Below are 20,795 nucleotides of genomic sequence, written 5' to 3' on the forward strand. Positions count from 1 at the left end.
AGTGGGGACAACCCATGCAGAGGTATGAAAGGGTGAGGAGTCATCTATAAGCAGTTGAAGAGAGGATCCAGAGAAGACAATATTACAGACATGAGCATTGTTTTTGTGCCATCTAGCACAATGTGGGCAAAGCCAAACAAGTTTTTAAAATAATAATAATCTACCCTCCTTGAGCAACATACTGTAGAATGGTGAATGAGGGAGCCCATCCTTGAGAGCTGGATTCAGAATGAAAGAAATTTATTCTTATATTTCCTCTCTTTAAAGCCTTAGATGCCTTCCCAGCTTTCAAAGTCCACCTCTTCCAGCAAAACTGCTAGGATTTCCAGAATCCAAACAGAGTCCTTGAAAGGAAGGAATGATCAAATCAAAGAGGGGATATGCATCCCCATGATTACCATAAAATTTTGTCTCCTTTCTAAGTCCCTTGGTATGTAGATCATGGCCGTTTTTTGCACTGGTAAGAGACGGTAGGTGATAGACATGAGTTCCGGGTTTCACTACTTTAAAACCGTGTGACTTCAGGGAAGCCACATACCTCTCAGGACATTTTTCTCATCGTAAACACCCTGCTAGTGCAATGTGGAGCTTAGACATGATGTAAGGCAGAGCACCTGTTACAAGGTCTAGCCTATCCTGGGCCTTCTATGGGGCAGCTGCTACCAGTATTAGGCAGTTTCATTCATTCATTCAACAAATATTTACTGAGTACTTACCATGTAGAAGCCAGAAGGAATATAAAAATAAATCTGAATTGGATTTTGCTCTCAAGGACCTCCCAATCTATAGAAGAGATATACGACCAAGCCAAATAGCTATACCATAAAGAAGAAAGTATTTACCACTAGGAGAAATTACTGGGGTAGTTGGGAGGATGGGCGGAGATTACTTGTAGAGTGGAGGGATTTGATAAGAGAGAAGGGGAAAGGACTAGGGGCTGGCTGAGGATAAGAGAGAGGAGAAATAGCTGAGCTAATAGTAAGCACTCTTACGCCTTCTGATGTGGGTGTAGCGAGTATCCATCGGACCCTTTCACAAATGAAATAAAAGGGGTCCGGGAAGTATCACAACTCACTCAACTCAGAACTCCCCACCTCTAATCCAAAACATTTGCCATTAAATCTACCTCCTATAGCTAGGGCCATTTGCAGATGGTAGTGGGCAAGACAGGGGAAAGTAGCAGGAAGGAGGTGATGGGGTCACCGGGCACTATCGCAGGTCAAGGCAGAGCAGACTCAGCTGGGCGCGCGGTAAGAGGCGGAGGGCAGGGGCGGGCCAGCAGGGAAGGGTGTGTGGAAGGGCAGGCCAAGGGGCGGGGAGAGGGGTGCGGGCCGCACTCAGAGGCCGTCCAAGACACTGGCAAGCCGCAGAAGCCCAGTTCGCCGGCCATGAAGCAGCGGTTCTCGGCGCTGCAGCTGCTGAAGCTGCTGCTGCTGCTGCTGCTGCTGCCGTTGCTGCCACGAGCGCTGCGCGAGGCGCGCTGTCCTGAACCCTGCAACTGCGCGCCCGACGGCGCCCTGCGCTGCCCCGGCCCGACGGCCGGTCTCACTCGACTGTGAGTACACAGCGCTCCCGTCGCAGCCCCCTCGATACAGGACCCTCAATCGCCTATGCCACCTGCCCTCCCTACTCCTTTGGCCCTCTTTCCCTGGAAGCTTGGAGAAAGACGCTGTGCCCTATCAAATTTCCCCCACGTTTTAGGGTGATGAGAACCCAAAGCTTGCTGGTTGTTTTTGCCACCCCATGCCCCTGAGAGCCCAACCCCGCTCATTCCCCCTGGTTGGGGCTGCGGCTGGGGGAGTAGAACTATTCAGGAGCCTCAGGAAAAGGCCAGCTCTCTGCCGTTACTTGAAGGGAATATGGGTGTGACGCTCCTCAACTCCTCTGGCAGGGGTCTCTGCCAGAGAAATCTTACAGGCCTTTGAGCCTTGGGCCAGCCACGTCAGGGAAGGTGAATATGGGCTCTGGCACCCTGTGGTCCTCTAGGAATGGAGTGCTCAGGCCCTACGACCAAGGGTGACCTCATCTGTCAACTGACTGCTGGCGGTCACACGGGCATCTTAGTGAGCATACAAGCCGCTGCTCTGCCGTGCCCGGATGTGCTTGAACTTCAGTCTCGTGGTCTAATGGACCAAAGGCCCTGTACTCTGCCGCTGGCACCCGCACACCCCCTCCATGCTCACAGGCGTGATTGAAGGATTGTATACATCAGCAAGCAGGCGGAAGCTGTTGTTTCCAGAGTGATGGGGTAAAGAAGAGAAGGAGGACCTTTAGCACTACTAGTCTATCAGGGTGTCATCAGGTCTCCTTTCTCCCATTTAGAAAAAAAGTGCCACATAGTTTATAATCCTATTTACATGAAATGTCCAGATAAACTGAAAGTAGATTAGTAGTTGCCAGGGCTGGGGAGGCGGATGGGAGGGACAGTGGGTGACTACTAATCAGTGGGTATTGGCTTGTGGGGGGCTGATGAAAATTTTGTAAAATTAGATTGTAGTGACAGTTGCAAGTGAACATATCAAAAAACACTGCATTGTCCACTTTAAATTCTATAGTATAGGATTTACATCTCAATACAGCTGTGAAAAGAGAAAAGGAAAGAAAAGAAAGGAAAAAAGACAAAAGACAAGAGTATCTAAAAGGCTGGTAGCGGTCTCGATCATGTTCTAACAATTAGAGATGATGGAATTCTGTGCTGGGGAAGAAGACCACCCCCTCTGCCATTTCCTTTGAGCCCCCAAGAGTCTGTCAGGGACCCGTTTAATAGAGGAGACTCACCCTCCCTGCCAAGCCAGGCTTCTTCCTGTGGAAAAGTTAAAGGCCTTCTGGGAATAATTGAGGTTGAGAGATACAGTTTAAGGGTTGAGGGGTTTGTATTAATTAGTTTCCATTAATTATCTTGTCAGCTCCATTCCCTGAAGGAATGCACCATGCTGATAGAATTTATTTCAATCAATCCACAAATCCATGGAATAGGCCTTCCAGGTTCCAGCCCTGGTCCGTCCCCAACAAGCCTGCCATGTTGCTCTTAAGAATGACTGTACTATGAACAGACTTTCTCACTTGCCTGCTACTTACCATACAAATTAGAAGAAACTGAGATCCAAAGAGAAGGAATAACTTGCTCAAGGTCCCACAACTATTGAGTAGCAATTCAGGATTTTATCTATTAATTATCTTTTTAAATTTGCTTGTCTCTGTAAGAAAAACTACTGCTTTCTTAATAAAACACACACACACACACACAAACACACACTCAATTTCTTAGTACTGAGCAAAGAACTCCCATTGGGGGCATGAATGTGTGGGCCAAGTCCCAGTTCCTTTTCAATTTGGCTTTTCAGTGAGATCTCTCAAGGGCTCTTGCTGCCACGTGCTGTTCTCAGGAAGGGACCCCCTTCCCAGGAAAAGGCTGAAGTTAATTTTTTTACAAATCCCACTTTGTCCTGCTGCCTTTCAGCAGGGTTTCAAGAATCCCAGAACCCCTCAAAAATATTTGATAGGGCTGACTAGGTTTGAGGGTAGAGAACCTGAGCATCCACCACCAGGAACATCCTCTGCCAGTCATTTAGCCTCCTTAGCCAAGCGTGGTGATCCTCACAAGGTTGCATTTCCTGAGCACCAGATGGTTGAGAGATGCCCTCCTCTTTCAAGAGATGCCCTTGTCACTCTGTGGAGGTTGAGCCTATGCAGGCTGAAACAGGATAACTTTTGGCACAACATAGTGACACCAACGTCCATATGACAAGAGAGGTGCATGTTAAGCAAAGGGAGGGTTGTTACTTTAAGGCAATATTTCTCAAAGTATGGTCCTAGCCCAGCAGTATGAACATCACCTGGGAAATGTTAGACTGCATATTCTCAGGCCCCAGCCCCAACCTACTGAATCAGAAACTCCAGGGGTGGGGTCCAGCAGGCTACATGTTAACAAGCTCCTCAGGTGATTCTGATGCATACTAAAGTTTGAGAACCAAGGCACAGCTCTCCAGGGAGGTATCATCTTAGAGACAAAAAAGTATATTTTAAATGTCTTTGTGCTGTACACTTCCCTTCCCTACCCGCCCAAAACATGCATAACACCTATTTATTGCAAAAAGGCAGAAAACTAAAATCCTAAACCCAGAGGCAGATGGAAAATAAGTAGAATTGAAGAAAGTTTTTTATTTTTCCTCAAAGAGGACTGCAGGAAGGAATCCATGGAGGACAGACTGAAGACACAGGGAATGAGGGAGGAATGTTAATTGTTAGAGTCAGATCTCAGTGGGGGTAGGAGGAGAGCATCAGTCTAACAACAGAAGGGAAAGATTAATCTTAGAAAGAATAAGGATAGTTTTGAGTCCTGAGGGAAGAAGACCATGGGTAAAGGAATAACTCAATATTACAAAGGACAGGAAAAGTGGACAGGTTCATACTGAAATCCTCTTTTCTTGATGATGAATGCATGAAATGATAAACAGTAATTATGAGACAGAAAACTGCTATGAATGGCAAGTTATCAGTTCATAAAAAAAAGAAAGCTTAAATTATGAGGTAAGTCTTCCAGGAGGAGAGGATGTGGTCTTGCACTACATTATAATAGACTTTGCCTCTGCAGAGAGAAGGGGAGCACTCCAAGTTCTCAGGGTTGGAGAGGGCAAGTACCGCAGAGCACCTTAGGAGTCAGCATCAGTCCCTCAATGGATGTTAGTTTATGCTTTAGTCATTTGGGGTCCTAGTAACCTTACTTTCTAAGACCTCCATCCGAAGTTCACTATTTGGTTTAAGAAGAAGAATAAAAACAAGGTACATGGATTATAGCTACTTATCACTGCCAAGCCCACTGCTTACAAATTTTGAAAATGGCATCATTCAAATATTTACTCCCATATTTTATGAAAAACATAGGTATTTAAAATCTAAAATGTGATACAAAAAATAACCTCCCACATTTCATTCATTTTAATTGGGGAAAAAAATGAAAGAAAAAATTGATTTAAAAAATTTCCTTTCCTTTCATATTAGTTCTAGGCAACTGGAAAGAGGAGAAGAAAAAAATCTCACCTTGCCCATGGTTATATAAAGATCTTTGTCTCTATGACAACAGAAAGGTTGATCTGCTTGATATGGAAACAGCTTCTGAAAAATATGTTAGTAAGAAAATGCTAATAATTATGGCAATTTCTTTTTTGCATGTTGTACCTACTGAACAGAAATTAAATTTTTAGACTTTGATATAAGACATAATCCAGAGGCCTTGGCAAAATATTGGCTTGGTACAAAAGTAATTGCCATTTCTTTCAATGGCAAAAAACGTGACTACTTTTGCACCAACCTAATACAATGTTCATATCAATCCAGCGTTACTGTTTCCTGACATCTTTCTTGAGTATCTTCCTCTTCCTCCCACTTGCAGTGTAAATCAGGGTCCAAAACAGTGTTCAATGCCATAGAGGGATGTACATGTGAAGGTTGTGGTTCCTGTCCTTGAGAAGCCCACAATCTAAGTGGAAACACTGCCCCGCCCCAAGAGATTGGTACAGGTGTAGAGAGAGACAACGAGGCTCTAAGGAATTCACAGAATGAATTAATCACTGTGAACTGAAGGCTCCAAGGGAAGGCTTCATGGGCCAAGAGTTAAGAAGTTGAAGTGTGAAGAAGGAAACAGGGGTCCTGGTGGAAGAACCACAGGTTAAAGTCGACTAGAGATTCCTTGCTGAGAACCAAGGAACAAGGTTGAATAAATTCTTCCCAGGCTTTGGGGAGGAAATATTTCTCAAGAGAAGACATAAAGTTGCGAGCTTTGATTACTCAGAGGTTGTGCAAAAAGAAAAACAAAATCCCAATCTTGACTAATAAGCTTTCAGTGAAAGTCATTATTTGATGATTGGTTGTAAAGGCATTAAATAAAAACCATGATTAGGAGTCACTTCCCCATGAAGCCTTCCCTGATGCCCACTGCCCCACCCCCACTCTACCTCCAGCTTCCCCATCCACATACTCACTTCAATATCCTGGGATTACATATATTTCTGTACATATCCCACCAAAATGCAACCATTTGTTCAACATGTGCCTCTTCTGTCAGAGCAGGTTTCCAAATCTTAGCAATGTTGACAATTGGGGCCAGATAATTCTTTGTTATGGGAGCTGTTTTGTACCTTGTAGAAGGTTTTCCAGCATCCCTGGCCAGGAGCACTGCCCTCCCAAATTGTGACAACCAAAAGTATCTCTAGACATTTGCCAAATGGCCCCTGGAGGGGGCAGGAGGCAATTCCTCCCCACCCCTTGGTTTTGAATCATTGTTCTAGAGTAAGAACCACCTGAAGAAGTGTCATTCAACTCAGGGTTCCCAGAATTTCACATGTAGTATAATTAAAGTGTTTACTGAGTTTCATGATTAAACTGAGATAGCTGAATAGGAACAATTAACTTGTGCAAAAAAGAAGCATGTCTACATTAGTAGCATGTATTGCATCTAAATGTTATTTTTAAAATCTCCATTTTAGAAAATGGGGAAGTGAGAAAATGCTATAGGTTCTGAAGGGAGTTATTTGTGTTATCTCAGCATCCAGGTCCTATAATAGAATTTGTAGGCTTCCAGTCTATCGTTTGAATGGGAAATAGCAGACATACCAATTTCAGGGAAGCAAGACCTGAAGCTTACCTATATTAATATATTCCATCTAGATTGTTTTCATTTTATTTTTTTAGACTCACTCAGTAGGGAAGAATCAATCCCCAGCCCCAAGATTCCTTAATAAAAACAAACTGAAAAACAAAAACCACCAAGGCACTGAGACAGATGGGCTCCTGTTGTAGGACACAAGGTAGCAGCCCCCAGGAAAGAATCCACAGACAGAAAGAAGACTACCACACTCTTGCAAGTAAGACAGCTTGGCCCTACCCTCAGCTTTCCTAAATCTGGGCCAGCCAAAAAATCTCAGAATTAAGAAAGTTTATGTCCTACCTCCCTAGCCTACCCCCACCACCACCACAACCACCCCTAAAGAAACAAAGGCCCAAGGTTGAGGTTAATCTTGAACCTTAGCTCTGACTCAGCTCTCCCAGCCATGCCTTCAAGGCAACTCTTAAACCTGACCTTGCTGATACACAGACTCCTCGGGAGAAGCTCAGGAAGGACTAGATTTTATCTGTTTAAAAACCACCCTGTTGGGGAAAGTGAATGATAGCCACTAGCAAGACTAAAAAACAAGCAACAGAGTTCCCAAAATCTCAACGCAAGTGTAGAGCCAAAATGTTCACACACAGATCCCTTTGGCACTGGACCCAGATTCCTCCTTGGACAGCAATAATTCCTTGGGTTTTTTTCTTCATTTTTTTGTTTTTGTATTTCAAAAGCAGTAAATCAGATTAATTCAGGGTTCCAGTTCTGCTCTTTTGCCCACTTCTATCTTCTTCCTAAGCCCCTCAGTTGGCTTCTTTTTGTGTCTTGAAATGAGGCAACAAAGGTCTCTTTCCAAAATATAATCTCCCAGAGTGGCTGCACCAAATGGTGTCTTGGCCATGTGTAACTCTGATCTTACACTTGAGGTTTTAAAGCCAGTTGAGTCACAGTGGTGAAGAGAAGCCCTGCTGCTCCCTTCCACAGCCGAGAGGGCTGGCTCCATGGGAGCATATGTGCTTTGTTCCGGCAGCTCCCCTTGGCTGCAGAAAAATCATACTTAATGCGGATTTTAGCAAATTCCCACCCAGCTTTTTTTCTTATGAAGGGAATTAAAATAATCCCTCCTACCAGGCAGGTGGGCTTTCTGACTTGGTGGGCAGCTTCTAGCTGCTTCTCCACAGGGTCCTCATTTACTCCCAGCTTCTGCCTCACTGGGAGATGACACCACCTCCTGGCAAACCACTCACAGCTGCTCTGTATGTGGCCCTGAACCTCAGCTCCTTGATGCCGCCTCAGCCACATTCAGAAAAGTACAATTTATAAATAAAATGCAACTTTCAGAATGAAGATTTAATCCCTTGCTGCTGTTACATTTGTCCTTGACTCTGATGTAATGAGGTTACGCTACTCCTGGGTTCCTAATTGCACCTCATGAGTAGCAGCAGACAGCATTTCTGAGCCCACAGAGGTGAGGATGCTCTGGCGGGACAGGGTAGGGTCCAATGCAGTCCCCGAATTATTCAAACTGATCAACAGGACAGACTGGGCAGAACTGGGTTCTAGCACCAGGTCTCCTTTCCCTAATTTGCACTGTAGGTATTGGCTCAATGATAAAATCTCTTTGCTGTCTGTAAAAGGGACGTGAAGATTCCTGTCCCCGAGTGGGGCCAGATATAGTGAAGATAAATGAGACCAAGAAAAGCCAAAAGTATGGAAATAAAGTTTTCACATAGTTACAAGGTATTATTGTAATAATCTGATAATGCAGAGAAGACTAAAAAACCCACAGCCCATATGTGAGGTTGAACAGTAAATATCTATCATCCAAGGGGCAAGCCTGATGGAACAGTTTTGTTCCTGGGAGGTGTTAATTAGAGAAAATGACCTACTAGGTCTTCTCAACCTGGAAAGTGAATACATTAGCATCCCAAAATAGCACAGCTTATTATTGCCTTGAGTCTAATTTCTGGCCTTTTCAGCCCAGACTGAGCTGCTTCTGACACATAACTCCTAATACCTGAATATAGGCTGGTTTTGGTCGTGTCTGCCCAGCTAGAGCATCCAAACCCATTCTGGATCTTTTCCTCCCCTCTTTCCCCATCCCTAAGCCTCAGACTGGACACACAGAAAGCCTTCAGGTGAGACTTGTTGGCCACTCCAGAACTATGTACTGAAATGTACAAGATAGCATGCAGGATCCAAAGACACCATCTCTGCCCTCCAGGAGCTTATAGTCTTCCAGATGTAGAAGAGGTGTCTTCTTCTCAAATGACTACAGGGAAATGGAGAACGTGATAAATGCTAGATAAAGGTTATAAACAAGATAGGAGTTCAGAGCAGGGAATCGTCTCTTCTAGCCAAAATCATCTCTTTCTAGCAACAAAGAGGCCTCAGAGGAAGTGTCATTTGAACTGTGTAGTGCTCTAAGGCTCATTCTCTATAGGGGCAACGGGGCTAACATGGTTATCCCATAAGCTCAGTTCTGGCCAGCTTAGAGAGGCCATGAGGAATCACTATTCAAAGGCTTCGGTCCTCTCACTGAGCACCAGCATATGCCCCGTGTTATGGGCTGTCCATACAATAGTGGATTACTTCACCCTGGAAACCTTGGGTGGGGCTCTGGGTAAGTCTTTTTTCATTTGCAAGCACCAGATATCAATTCTGACCATTTTAATCATAAGAGATTAACTTAATAGAAGGATAAGGAGGTAGAAGTATGCTGTGAAGAGGTAAGGATAATATCTGGCATCTTAGCAAAAGGAGCTCAGGGAGCTTCTCCCTAGATTTACAAGGAGTCAGTTCCAAAAACGACTCCTCTCTGTCCCTCTATTATAAATTTCAAATTCCCAAAAGGAGAATCTGACTGACCCAGGCACATTCAGCATAGAATCAATCTGCTCAGCCAGTAAGATTCTTCCACCATAATGCGACCGGCTCTGAGGTACTTCCAGAGAAGGGGGCATTTTTGATACAGGCAACCTCATAACGGTGGCTACCAGAGGGGATGAGCTAGTAAAAAGTGAAGGCACACATGCCAGTAATTTCAGGCACTTCAAACCCATTCCAGGCACAGTAGCTCACGCCTGTAATCCCAACTCTTCGGGAGGCTGAGGCAGGTGGACCACTTGAAGTCAGGAGTTTGAGACCAGCCTGGCCAACATGGTGAAACCTTGTCTGTACTAAAAAATACCAAAACATTAGCCCGCCCTGGTGGCTCATGCCTGTAGTCCCAGCTACTTGAGAGGCTGAGTCAGGAGAATCCCTTGAACTGGGAGGCAGAGGTTGCAGTGAGCTGAGATTGCACCACTGTACTCCAGTCTCAGCAACAGAGTGAGACTCTGCCTCATAAAAAGAAAGAAAAAATAATAATAAATAAAAGTACGTAGTATATCAGTTTCAACCAGCGTTCACACATTTACTTATAAAAAGTTTTTAAGTGTTGAGAAAGAGAAGCTTTTAATGAAAGGGCTTCCTGAAGCATATCTGCAATGTCACTGCCTTGACAACATAATAGTCTCTGCTTCTGAAAAATATTTTCAAGAAATTATTACAGGTGATGCAGACATTCCCCAGGGTGAATCCAACATGTAGTTTTATTTACCAGAGTTATTCTTGTCATGTTATATTATTGCTAGACAAATAGTAGTTTAAGGAGATAGAGACTGGGTTATTTTGCTTTGTTTCTTTAGAAAACTTTAAATGGGTTTTGAGTAAGGGCTTAGATATACTTACCATTTTCCTCTAAGGCTTTATATTTTTAATTTACTTGTTGTACAAATGACTTGAAAAATCCATTATCCAGGAATCTTCTTAACATCTTGGTTTACATGATAAGACATAAACTCCTCACACCTTCTTGGGTGCTCTGGAATGGCTGTCTTAGAGGAGAGTCACTCAAATTGCACTCTCCAATGGGAAAGTTTCAACTCACTGAACATTAAAACAATCAATGCTCAAATGCAAAATCTGCAGAGTGGCTCTCTAGAGTTGAAATATTTATTGGAAGGTTGTTCTTTATCACATCTTCAAAAGGCTATTAGACGAGGCCTAAAAGAGATATCTGAGCCCAAAAGAAAGGTACCAATTGAGAATATTTATTCTCCCTCTCAGTTGTCCTATCAGAGGAAAGTCAAGATTTAGGAACAAGCCATAAGCATGCTACAGACTTAAAGGTGACTGACCCATGACAAACAGAGGAATCAATTCCAAAATCTGGAACCTACCCACCTCTACCCACTGCCAAGGAAATAGAGATGTCATTAAATATAGCCTAGGTGGCCTAAATTGTTCACAGTAAGCAGCTGTGAGTTATTAATAAAAATACTTATTGAGTGCTTATCTTGTACTGCATGCTATATTAGTATCATGTAAACATATATTTTTTAGATTATACATATTTTATAGATGTGGAATGAAATTTTGATTTGAATTCAGGCTGGCTCCAGAGTGTGCACTCTTAACTACCACACTATGTGGCTTCAAGAAAGAAAGCAAGTGCCACTGGTGATGAAGACCCATTCCATAGAGTATATAGTGCCTGAGATGGACCCTTAATCCGGGGTAGAATTTGACCAGCAGAGAAGGGAGATGTGCCAAACAGTAGGAACTGTGAATGACATCAGGAAAGTGTGAGTCAAGTTCAGGAAGTACAAATAGTTTGATTTGTCTAGGGAGGTGCTATTCAGTAGAAACATAATGTGAATCACACAAGTAATTTTCAGTTCTCTAGTGCCCACATTTAAAAAGTTTTCAAACTGTGAAATTAACTTTAATAGAACATTTCATTTAGTCTGGTATGTACAAAATATTCTCATTTTAATATGCTATCAATACAAAAATTTCTGAGATATTTTATATTCTTTTTTCTTACCAAGTCTTCAAAACCTGGTATTCATTTTATACTTACAGCTCATCTCAATTCAGACTGGCCTATATTTCAACTGCCCAGTGGCCACATATGGCTAATAGCTGCCATATGAGACAGTTCAAGTCTAGTGTGTTGGTTACATGAGGGCAAGAGTGGGTGATACAACTGGTGAATAAAGATTGAGTCTTGAATGCAAGGCTCATTTGCAGATAGGTTGGCCGAGGGGGAGGGACAGAAGCTGTTTGACATGAGAATGACATAGTAGGAGTTGTCAGGAAGAGTAATCTGGATTGGTCAGGGGAAAGCAACGATGGAGTGAGAGGAAACTAATGAGGAGACTCTAGAATAGTCCAGTTGGAAAAAAGAATGGCCAAAAGTAGCAGTGGGTAAGGAATAAAGTGGCTGGAAGCAAGAGACAATGTGAAAAGCAGAATCTACCAGGGACTGGGTGTTCAATGGGAGAACAGAAGAAATGTTTGCGCATGGCATCTGGTACATTCTCAAATGATATTGAAGGGAAAAAAACAGTATAGTAATTAAGTGTAGAGGAGGATAGAGGAAGAGAAAAATCATTCTGGTAGGCTCCAAAGCTTCATGGAGAAGCAGGGATTTGAGCTGCATCTTGAAACTGAGTTATGTCCTCAAGAAGCTGATGACTCTTTTCAGGAGGCTAAGTTTTCAAACAAAAAACAGAGGGTCATGTAGTAGAGTGTATCAACAAACATCCAAATGAACAGTACTGATGTGACTTGATTGTTGGAGGACAACAGCACCAAACCAGGAAGGAAGAAACCAATGCTTTAGTCCAGATCTGCCTCTGAATTGCCATGTGGTTTCAAAAAAGTCATTTCCCTTTTCCTACGTTAAGATTCTTTCTCTGTAAAGTGAGGGGTTGGACCAACTGACTTGTAAGTAGCCCTTTCACTCACTCCTTGAGCCTAATACAGTAACTGCAGGGAGCCGTCAACAATAATCAAAACCACCTGGATGTATTTTTAAAGCCTGTTCCAAAGTTTCCTGGTGGAAAGCTTAACATATTGGATGTTCAACTATACTGACTTCATATTTCAGTTAACATTGAAGCCTCAGCTCCCTCTAGGTAAATGCTGAAGACAATAGGCCAAAAGTGAAGACATTCCCTGTAATGAAGCCACCAAATAGACCGATGCCTTTGAAAGCTCAAAGATTTAAAATCATTTGAAAAGGGGAAAGCTATTTTTATTTTATTCTAAGATGAAAGCAAGTTTATTACAATTGTGAGCAGCTTTGAAAAGAACACAGAACTTCTTAAGACACTGTTAAGTGTAGAGCAAGATCTTAATAAATACAAAAACACCAAATTCTTTTGAATTTAAATAATTAAATAAACTTCCTCCCATTTCAACAAGTTCATTAGGCAAAAATGCTTTAACTGTCTCTGATTTCTCTCTTTTTTCCCTTCATCTGATTTTGTAGTGTTTTAGAATTCAGAATGTAGCTCTAGCAATAAACTCATTATCTGTGGAAAATGAATTGATGTTTTTAGCTTTCTTAAATCAATAATGTAGTTGGCATTTTTAAAAACAATTAGAAGGTAGTGAATAAAAATATTTCACTTCTGCCATGTGTTGGGCAGAAGGAAAAGTAAAAGCTCTGGCAAGTGACCAAAGACCCTATACAGTCTTTGGGGACTCCAGATTGGTGCTGTATTTCTTCCCTGGCTCTTCTCTCCCTTTGCTCCTCCTCAGCCTGAGGACCTCAGAAGGCCGCCCTGCCCTGGGAAACATCTTGTACTCAAGCTCTGAAAAACCAAGGGGAGGTGAGAAACCTACAGTTATAATTTGCTTTATGCAGTACTTGTCCTTAAAAAAGAGAGAGTGTATCAATTAAACTCTATTTTCCAATCACCCAGGGAGTTTGCTATTTAAAGTAACCTTGCAGTAAATCCTTCTATAGAACAAAGAAATCTTTGATAGTGCATATATCTCCCAATTGATAGGTCTTTATAAGCAAGGATTTCCAGATTTTTTTAAATTTCTAATACATATAACGTACAAAACAAATCTGTTTTCTTCAAGGGGGACACTAGAGCCTTCCTGACTGAAGCTCTCCAGGTAACATTACTTTGAGGATTAGTTAACAAAAATTAAACTTGACAAATTGGCTCCTTCCAAGGCCATCTGTGTTATTAAACTCAAAAGAAAAAAGAAGAGGGGCCCAAGCCCCAATCCTGGGTACCCAGAGACATTAGAAACCACTAAGGAGGATATAATAGGGTGGCATTATCTTCTTTAAGGTAACTAGATTTATCTGGATGCTGTAAATTTTCCTGTCACTGGACTCTGACACAGCTGCACTGAGTGCTTGGCAATTGGATTTGGCTGGGAAGGGGATCAAGTCAGGGCCCAGGTAAGAATTGACAGGAAGAAGCTCTAAAGATAGGATGGTCCTTCTGAGTAGTCCCACCTGGAGGCAAGGGGGCTGGGCCTTTATTTTATACATTGTCCAGTCATTGGATGAGGGCTGCCCAAAAGAGAAGACATAATCCTGGGTAAGGTAGCAATCTTGGTCTGTGTATTGGTCCATTCTCACACTGCTATAAAGAAATACCAAAGACGGGGTAATTTAAAAGGAAACAGGTCACTTGGACTCGGGAAGGGGAACATCACACACCGGGGCCTATTATGGGGAGGGAGGAGGGGGGAGGGATGGCATTGGGAGTTATACCTGATGTAAATCACGAGTCGATGGGTGCTGATGAGTTGATGGGTGCAGCACACCAACATGGCACAAGTATACATATGTAATAAACCTGCACGTTGTGCACATGTACCCTAGAACTTAAAGTATAATAATAAAATAAATAAATAAATAATAAAAAGAAAACAGGTTTCGTTGGCTCACGGTTCTGCAGGCTGTACAGGGAGTATGGCTAGGGAAGCCTCAGGAAACTTACGATCATGGCAGAAGGCAAAGGGGAAGCAAGCACATTTTCACGTAGCCAGAGCAGGAGGCAGAGAAAGAGGAGAGGTGCTACACACTTTTAAACAACCAGATCTCATGATAACTCACTCACTATCATAACAGCAGCAGCAAAGGGGAAATCTGCCCCATGATCCAATTGCCTCCCACCAGGCCCCACCTCCAACATTGGGAATTACAATTTGACATGAGATTTGGGTGGACAGACACAAACCACATCAGTCTGTGAGCATAATTCTAGGACAGCAACTCAGCTGAGAGTTTCAACCACCCACCCTTTCCTAGCAGTTGGTGAAATTGGTGCCTCCATACTAAAGAGTGATTTGGGTAGCCCACCACAGTATCCACTACAGAAAGTAACCCAACTCTACTGGGTAGTCACAACACAGGGTCACCATCTGTGCCAAGGGGCCCAGTTTGAAAGTTAGAATGAAGCAGTAAGAGATACTAGCTTGATCCTAACCAGAGAGCAACCAGGAACTGTTCTAGGGCAGCAGTGTCCCCTAAGGGGTAGACAGGGATCAGGATCTGCTGATTGAGAAGAGAAGGCAGGAACTAAGAGAAGCCCTACTCCTAGATGGATTCTGGGGAGACCAAGCAAGCTGCAGGATAAGAAATCAAGACAAAAACAAACACCAGCATAGCATGTGGGGAGGCACTACAGGTGCACTCCTGCCCTCCAAATATTAATATTATTGGGTCCAGTTTAGACCATGCACAATCCTTGTCAGAGTCATGACCAATCACAAGATCCCAGCACTAGGGTGAATGACTTAATTCCAGCCCTAAGGAGTACAGACTGCTTCGATTTCAACTTTAACCCACAACTAGAAGGGTTGACGACCTGCAGATAGGATTAATGAGTAGATGGAGGCTCCAAGCTGATGAAGCGAATGCAGCCTTTGTAATCCAATTGAAGCATTTGTTTCAACATCTGTGGCAAAGGCACTCGGGCAAGGTGCCACCTGCGTTGCATCATCAATTTATTTAAAAACAAAAGTTCTAAACTGCAAAAAAAGACTGTGAAAATATAATAAATTTAAGTAGCTGCATAGTTCCACAGCCATATTTTTCCACAGCCATCCCACCTTTCAAGAGAGAGCTCTCCACCCTGCAAGTTTAACCTCATATTTGCCCAGTAACCCTAATTCTTTACCACCTATCTGAGGTGCATAGTTGTGGTGTGTCACCCTCTTTTGCTGAGACAGAAAGGGCTCTGTCCTTCCTTTATTTTCTTTGCTTTATGCGTAGCTTTCATTCCTCTTTTGACCCTGGAGAGTAGAGCCGCTGAACTGTCCTTGCCTTAGGCATTTTTGCCCTCAGTTCTCCTTGGCTTCTGCTCTATATCAAATGATACCGACTAGACCTTTCCACAGTAGTTCACAAAACTACCGGAATACAAGTATGCCTAACTTCAAAAAAAATTAAGGAAAGGAAAGGAAGGAGAGAAGAAGGGAGAGAGGAAGGAGGAGGAAGAAAGGTAAGCAAGCAGGCAGTCAATACGTCAAAATAAAACTTTTTATTTTCCATTTGTCTCTCTAGTAGAGAGGGTTAAGTTGGCCGTATTTCTTCATTGAAGTAACATTATCACTAGTCCATTCAAAGTCCCTCTCTGTCTTTAGTTATTTATTTCCTTCTCCCACTTCTGTTCCTCTCAACTCGCCTTAGATAACAATCCTAGCATATGTTCATGTGCAGGAGGAGGTTAATATCTAGTGTTTGGTGTACATATATTTTAATTCTGCAAACAGTATATTATATCTCTGTAATTTCTTGTTTCTCTCAGTTCCATGATTTGAAGATCCACCCATGCTACTCTGTGTGCCTTTGGACTCTCACTTCTACATGCTCTCCTATTGAGTTACGTGTGCATTGTCCAAATTTTATCTACTCCCTCACCTAGTAATGGACACCCAGGTTGCCTCCAATCCCCTGATGCCACAATGCTGTGAAGAAAACTTTGTAAAAGATTCCTTTAAGTATCAGTTTGAGAATTTTTCTCAATGTATGTATATAGGAATGGAATTGCAGGGTTATTAAGATCATTGTTCACATTGCTAAAAGTTTCTGGCATCATGGAAAGAATCATAGATGCATCCATTAGAGAGTGGGGCACCTTCAAAGGGAGTACATTCAAACAGTTATTAACAAATCATAAACTTTATTAATAAATTCTGGAGACAGACACTTGAATGTTTAGGAACTGCTACCAATCAACGATGAATCAGAAATGAAGATGTGACATTTCTGAAATAAAAAATATAAGTCAGTAGGGAAAATGGTTTTGGATTCACAGGACCACATTGTCTGTGTTGCCTCATGGGAACACATCTGTTGTGAAAAGCACAGTGCACCTGCCTAACCCCACCTCTCTCCCCATTCCCTGGCCCCCAGGACTCTTTCTTGACCCAGCCACATCAACAAAGTCACCTGCTGTTCACTTGGTGTCTCTTTTTAGAGGAGGCTCTAGTTTCATTCTCCCCACTGCTGCCTTTCCTGCTCTGCAGCATCAACATCAACTCTGCAAAATTTCAGCTTGCACCAGGGCTGCTTCTGTAGCCACTGGAGATTGCCATTGCATGATCTACAGCTTCTTGCACTTCTGTCTAACCTTTGCTCCTCATCCCTCCTCCCTACATCAATCAAAAGCTCAGGCAACCTCCCTGGTCAAATCTGAACCAAACTGCTCCTCTGGGAGTCACACCATGCCCCCATTTGGAGGAGGAGGCTGCCTGCTGCGGGACTCCAGCTTCTGGGCTCCATGTGCGTGAATAAACAGCTCTGAAGGGTTCTGTTGAAGCTTTTATGTAAACACTCTCCAAAATATGTTCCACACTGCATTATCCCCAGCAATAAAGATGCTGGAATCAGAATTTGGCTGTCAGTTTTATTGATGCTGCAAGGGGTACAGTGGAATACAGCTTTCTCTTCTGGAAATTTATTGGTTTGGCAGTGCAGAGAGCAATAAAACTGTGTTTTTAATCAGGAAGCCAAGCGAACATGATTCCAGAAGAAATATAGGAAGCAAATATGCCATCACAAGAAGATTTCTCCCCACACTGTCCCTGTTCTTCTCGGATCCTCTGTTAAATAAGTGTAGGTGTTAAACAATGTCCTTGGTGGGAATGTCTTCGAGAATAGAATCAGAGACCAAAGTTGGATTACTTTCTCTAGGTTATATCATTTCTAAGAGATTATTGAGTGAAAACATTTTTCTGAAATGAAATTTCTGAAATTCCTCTCCATTAGCACCTAGGGAGGAATGGCTGGTAAACTGCTGTGCGGAAGAAATAGAATGTGACATGCTTCCTCTCAGGAGAAGCAAGGCTGCAATGCCTGTCCCTCCACCTTGCTCACCAAGACACTGGATTGAGAATGACATGCTTTGGCCAGTATTGCACAGGGAAAGGATGTCTGGAGTCATTTGCCTGGTTGTAACCTTGTTCAGTTTACTTAATCTCTTTGTGACCCAATTTCTTCTGCTATGTAAGGGAAATACTCACCTCACACCATTGTTGAGTGAGTAAAATAAGGTCACAAATGGGTGTGTATAACTCACACAGCAGCTTAGAACTGTAGCAAGTCCCTTCTGGGACTCTAAGAAATCTTACTTTCATCTGCCCATCATGGAGGTGTTCTTTCTTAGCAGCTTAAAGCAGTCTCTGCTGCATAGACATGTTAAAAATAAGACAGCATCTCTCACCTTTGTTCTCATATTCCTGATACTCACATACTCACTTCCCACCTGAAATATCCTTGCCCACTCCCTTCCTCTCTGCCAGTCCTTGGACCAAAACATTAAACCATTGTAGATGCTCAATAAATGCTGGCTGCATGTTCATCCCTGCCTTGCAGTTGTTTTCTCCTGAGTTATCTTAACCTCCAGTTCCTTTAGCATTCACACATCATCCTATACTGGTTTTGCATTTCTGAGTGTCACTCTTTTCTCAAATCTTAAGTACAGCATAGCTTTTGTTTCAATTTCAATAATATTTAGATTGTTCCTGTGGGTATAAGTCAATGCCTGAAGGAAATGATCTCATAGATATTCCCCCCAAATGACATGAGATGCCCATGTGAGTTCACCATAGGATCAAAGTTGTCTGTTTGGGATAACATTGAAATAGGCTACCTGGGAAAGATAGTAGAGATCAAGATGGGAGTATGTTCTCAATGAATCTCCTGTTCTCCTGCCTGCATAATTTCCAATTGTATATTCTTTTTTATTTTTTTCCCACTGTTTAGTTAATGCTTTTTATTCTCCCTCATACTAAAAGGCAGTTTGAGGATAAACACTCTTTTTTTTAAAATTTTTTTTGTTTTTTTTAATTATACTTTAAGTTCTAGGGTACATGTGCATAACGTGCAGGTTTGTTACATATGTATACTTGTGCCATGTTGCTGTGTTGCACCCATCAACTTGTCAGCACCCATCAATTCATCATTTATATCAGGTATAACTCCCAGTGCAATCCCTCCCCCCTCCCCCCTCCCCATGATAGGCCCCAGTGTGTGATGTTCCCCTTCCCGAGTCCAAGTGATCTCATTGTTCAGTTCCCACCTATGAGTGAGAACATGCGGTGTTGGTTTTCTCTTCTTGTGATAGTTTGCTAAGAATGATGGTTTCCAGCTGCATCCATGTCCCTACAAAGGACACAAACTCATCCTTTATTATGGCTGCATAGTATTCCATAGTGTATATGTGCCACATTTTCTTAATCCAGTCTGTCACAGATGGACATTTGGGTTGATTCCAAGTCTTTGCTATTGTGAATAGTGCCGCAATAAACATACATGTGCATGTGTCTTTATAGCAGCATGATTTATAATCCTTTGGGTGTATACCCAGTAGTGGGATGGCCGGGTCATATGGTACATCTAGTTCTAGATCCTTGAGGAATTGCCATACTGTTTTCCATAATGGTTGAACTAGTTTACAATGCCACCAACAGTGTAAAAGTGTTCCTATTTCTCCACATCCTCTCCAACACCTGTTGTTTCCTGACTTCTTAATGATTGCCATTCTAACTGGTGTGAAATGGTATGTCATTGTGGTTTTGATTTGCATTTCTCTGATGGCGAGTGATGATGAGCATTTTTTCATGTGTCTGTTGGCTGTATGAATGTCTTCTTTTGAGAAATGTCTGTTCATATCCTTTGCCCACTTTTTGATGGGGTTGTTTGTTTTTTTCTTGTATATTTGTTTGAGTTCTTTGTAGATTCTGGATATTAGCCCTTTGTCAGATGAGTAGATTGCAAAAATTTTCTCCCATTCTGTAGGTTGCCTGTTCACTCTGATGGTAGTTTCTTTTGCTGTGCAGAAGCTCCTTAGTTTAATTAGATCCCATTTGTCAATTTTGGCTTTTGCTGCTATTGCTTTTGGTGTTTTAGACATGAAGTCCTTGCCCATGCCCATGTCCTGAATGGTATTACCTAGGTTTTCTTCTAGGGTTTTTATGGTATTAGGTCTAACATTTAAGTCTCTAATCTATCTTGAATTAATTTTCGTATAAGGGGTAAGGAAAGGATCCAGTTTCAGCTTTCTACTTATGGCTAGCCAATTTTCCCAGCACCATTTATTAAATAGGGAATCCTTTCCCCATTTCTTGTTTCTCTCAGGTTTGTCAAAGATCAGATGGCTGTAGATGTGTGGTATTATTTCTGAGGACTCTGTTCTGTTCCATTGGTCTATATCTCTGTTTTGGTACTAGTACCATGCTGTTTTGGTTACTGTAGCCTTGTAGTCTAGTTTGAAGTCAGGTAGCATGACGCCTCCAGCTTTGTCCTTTTGACTTAGGATTGTCTTGGCAATGCGGGCTCTTTTTTCGTTCCATATGAACTTTAAAGCAGTTTTCTCCAATTCTGTGAAGAAACTCATTGGTAGCTTGATGGGGATGGCATTGAATCTATAAATAACCTTGGGCAGTATGGCCATTTTCACGATATTGATTCTTCCTATCCATGAGCATGGTATGTTCTTCCATTTGTTTGTGTCCTCTTTCATTTCACTGAGCAGTGGTTTGCAGTTCTCCTTGAAGAGGTCCTTCACATCCCTTGTAAGTTGGATTTCTAGGTATTTTATTCTCTTTGAAGCAATTATGAATGGAAGTTCATTCATGATTTGGCTCTCTGCTTGTCTGTTACTGGTGTATAAGAATGCTTGTGATTTTTGCACATTAATTTTGTATCCTGAGACTTTGCTGAAGTTGCTTATCAGCTTAAGGAGATTTTGGGCTGAGACAATGGGGTTTTCTAAATATACAATCATGTCATCTGCAAACAGGGACAATTTGACTTCTTCTTTTCCTAATCGGATACCCTTGATTTCTTTCTCTTGCCTGATTGCCCTAGCCAGAACTTCCA

The 20,795-nt window shown here is 42.4% G+C and overlaps 1 protein-coding gene across 1 annotated transcript in view; it reads left to right on the plus strand.

Annotated features, from left to right (window-relative positions):
* Positions 1-1,330: 1,330 nt before the first annotated feature.
* LHCGR (luteinizing hormone/choriogonadotropin receptor) overlaps positions 1,331-20,795 on the plus strand; it is a 69,960-nt gene continuing 50,495 nt past the window's right edge. Inside the window, exon 1 of the mRNA XM_033175767.1 lies at positions 1,331-1,555. Within this exon, the coding sequence (XP_033031658.1) occupies positions 1,389-1,555 (167 nt within the window). The 5' untranslated portion in view covers positions 1,331-1,388. The remainder of the gene's footprint in view (positions 1,556-20,795) is intronic.

Source organism: Trachypithecus francoisi, unplaced genomic scaffold (genome assembly GCF_009764315.1).
Source record: "Trachypithecus francoisi isolate TF-2019V2 unplaced genomic scaffold, Tfra_2.0 Lachesis_group17, whole genome shotgun sequence".
NCBI lineage: Eukaryota > Metazoa > Chordata > Mammalia > Primates > Cercopithecidae > Trachypithecus > Trachypithecus francoisi.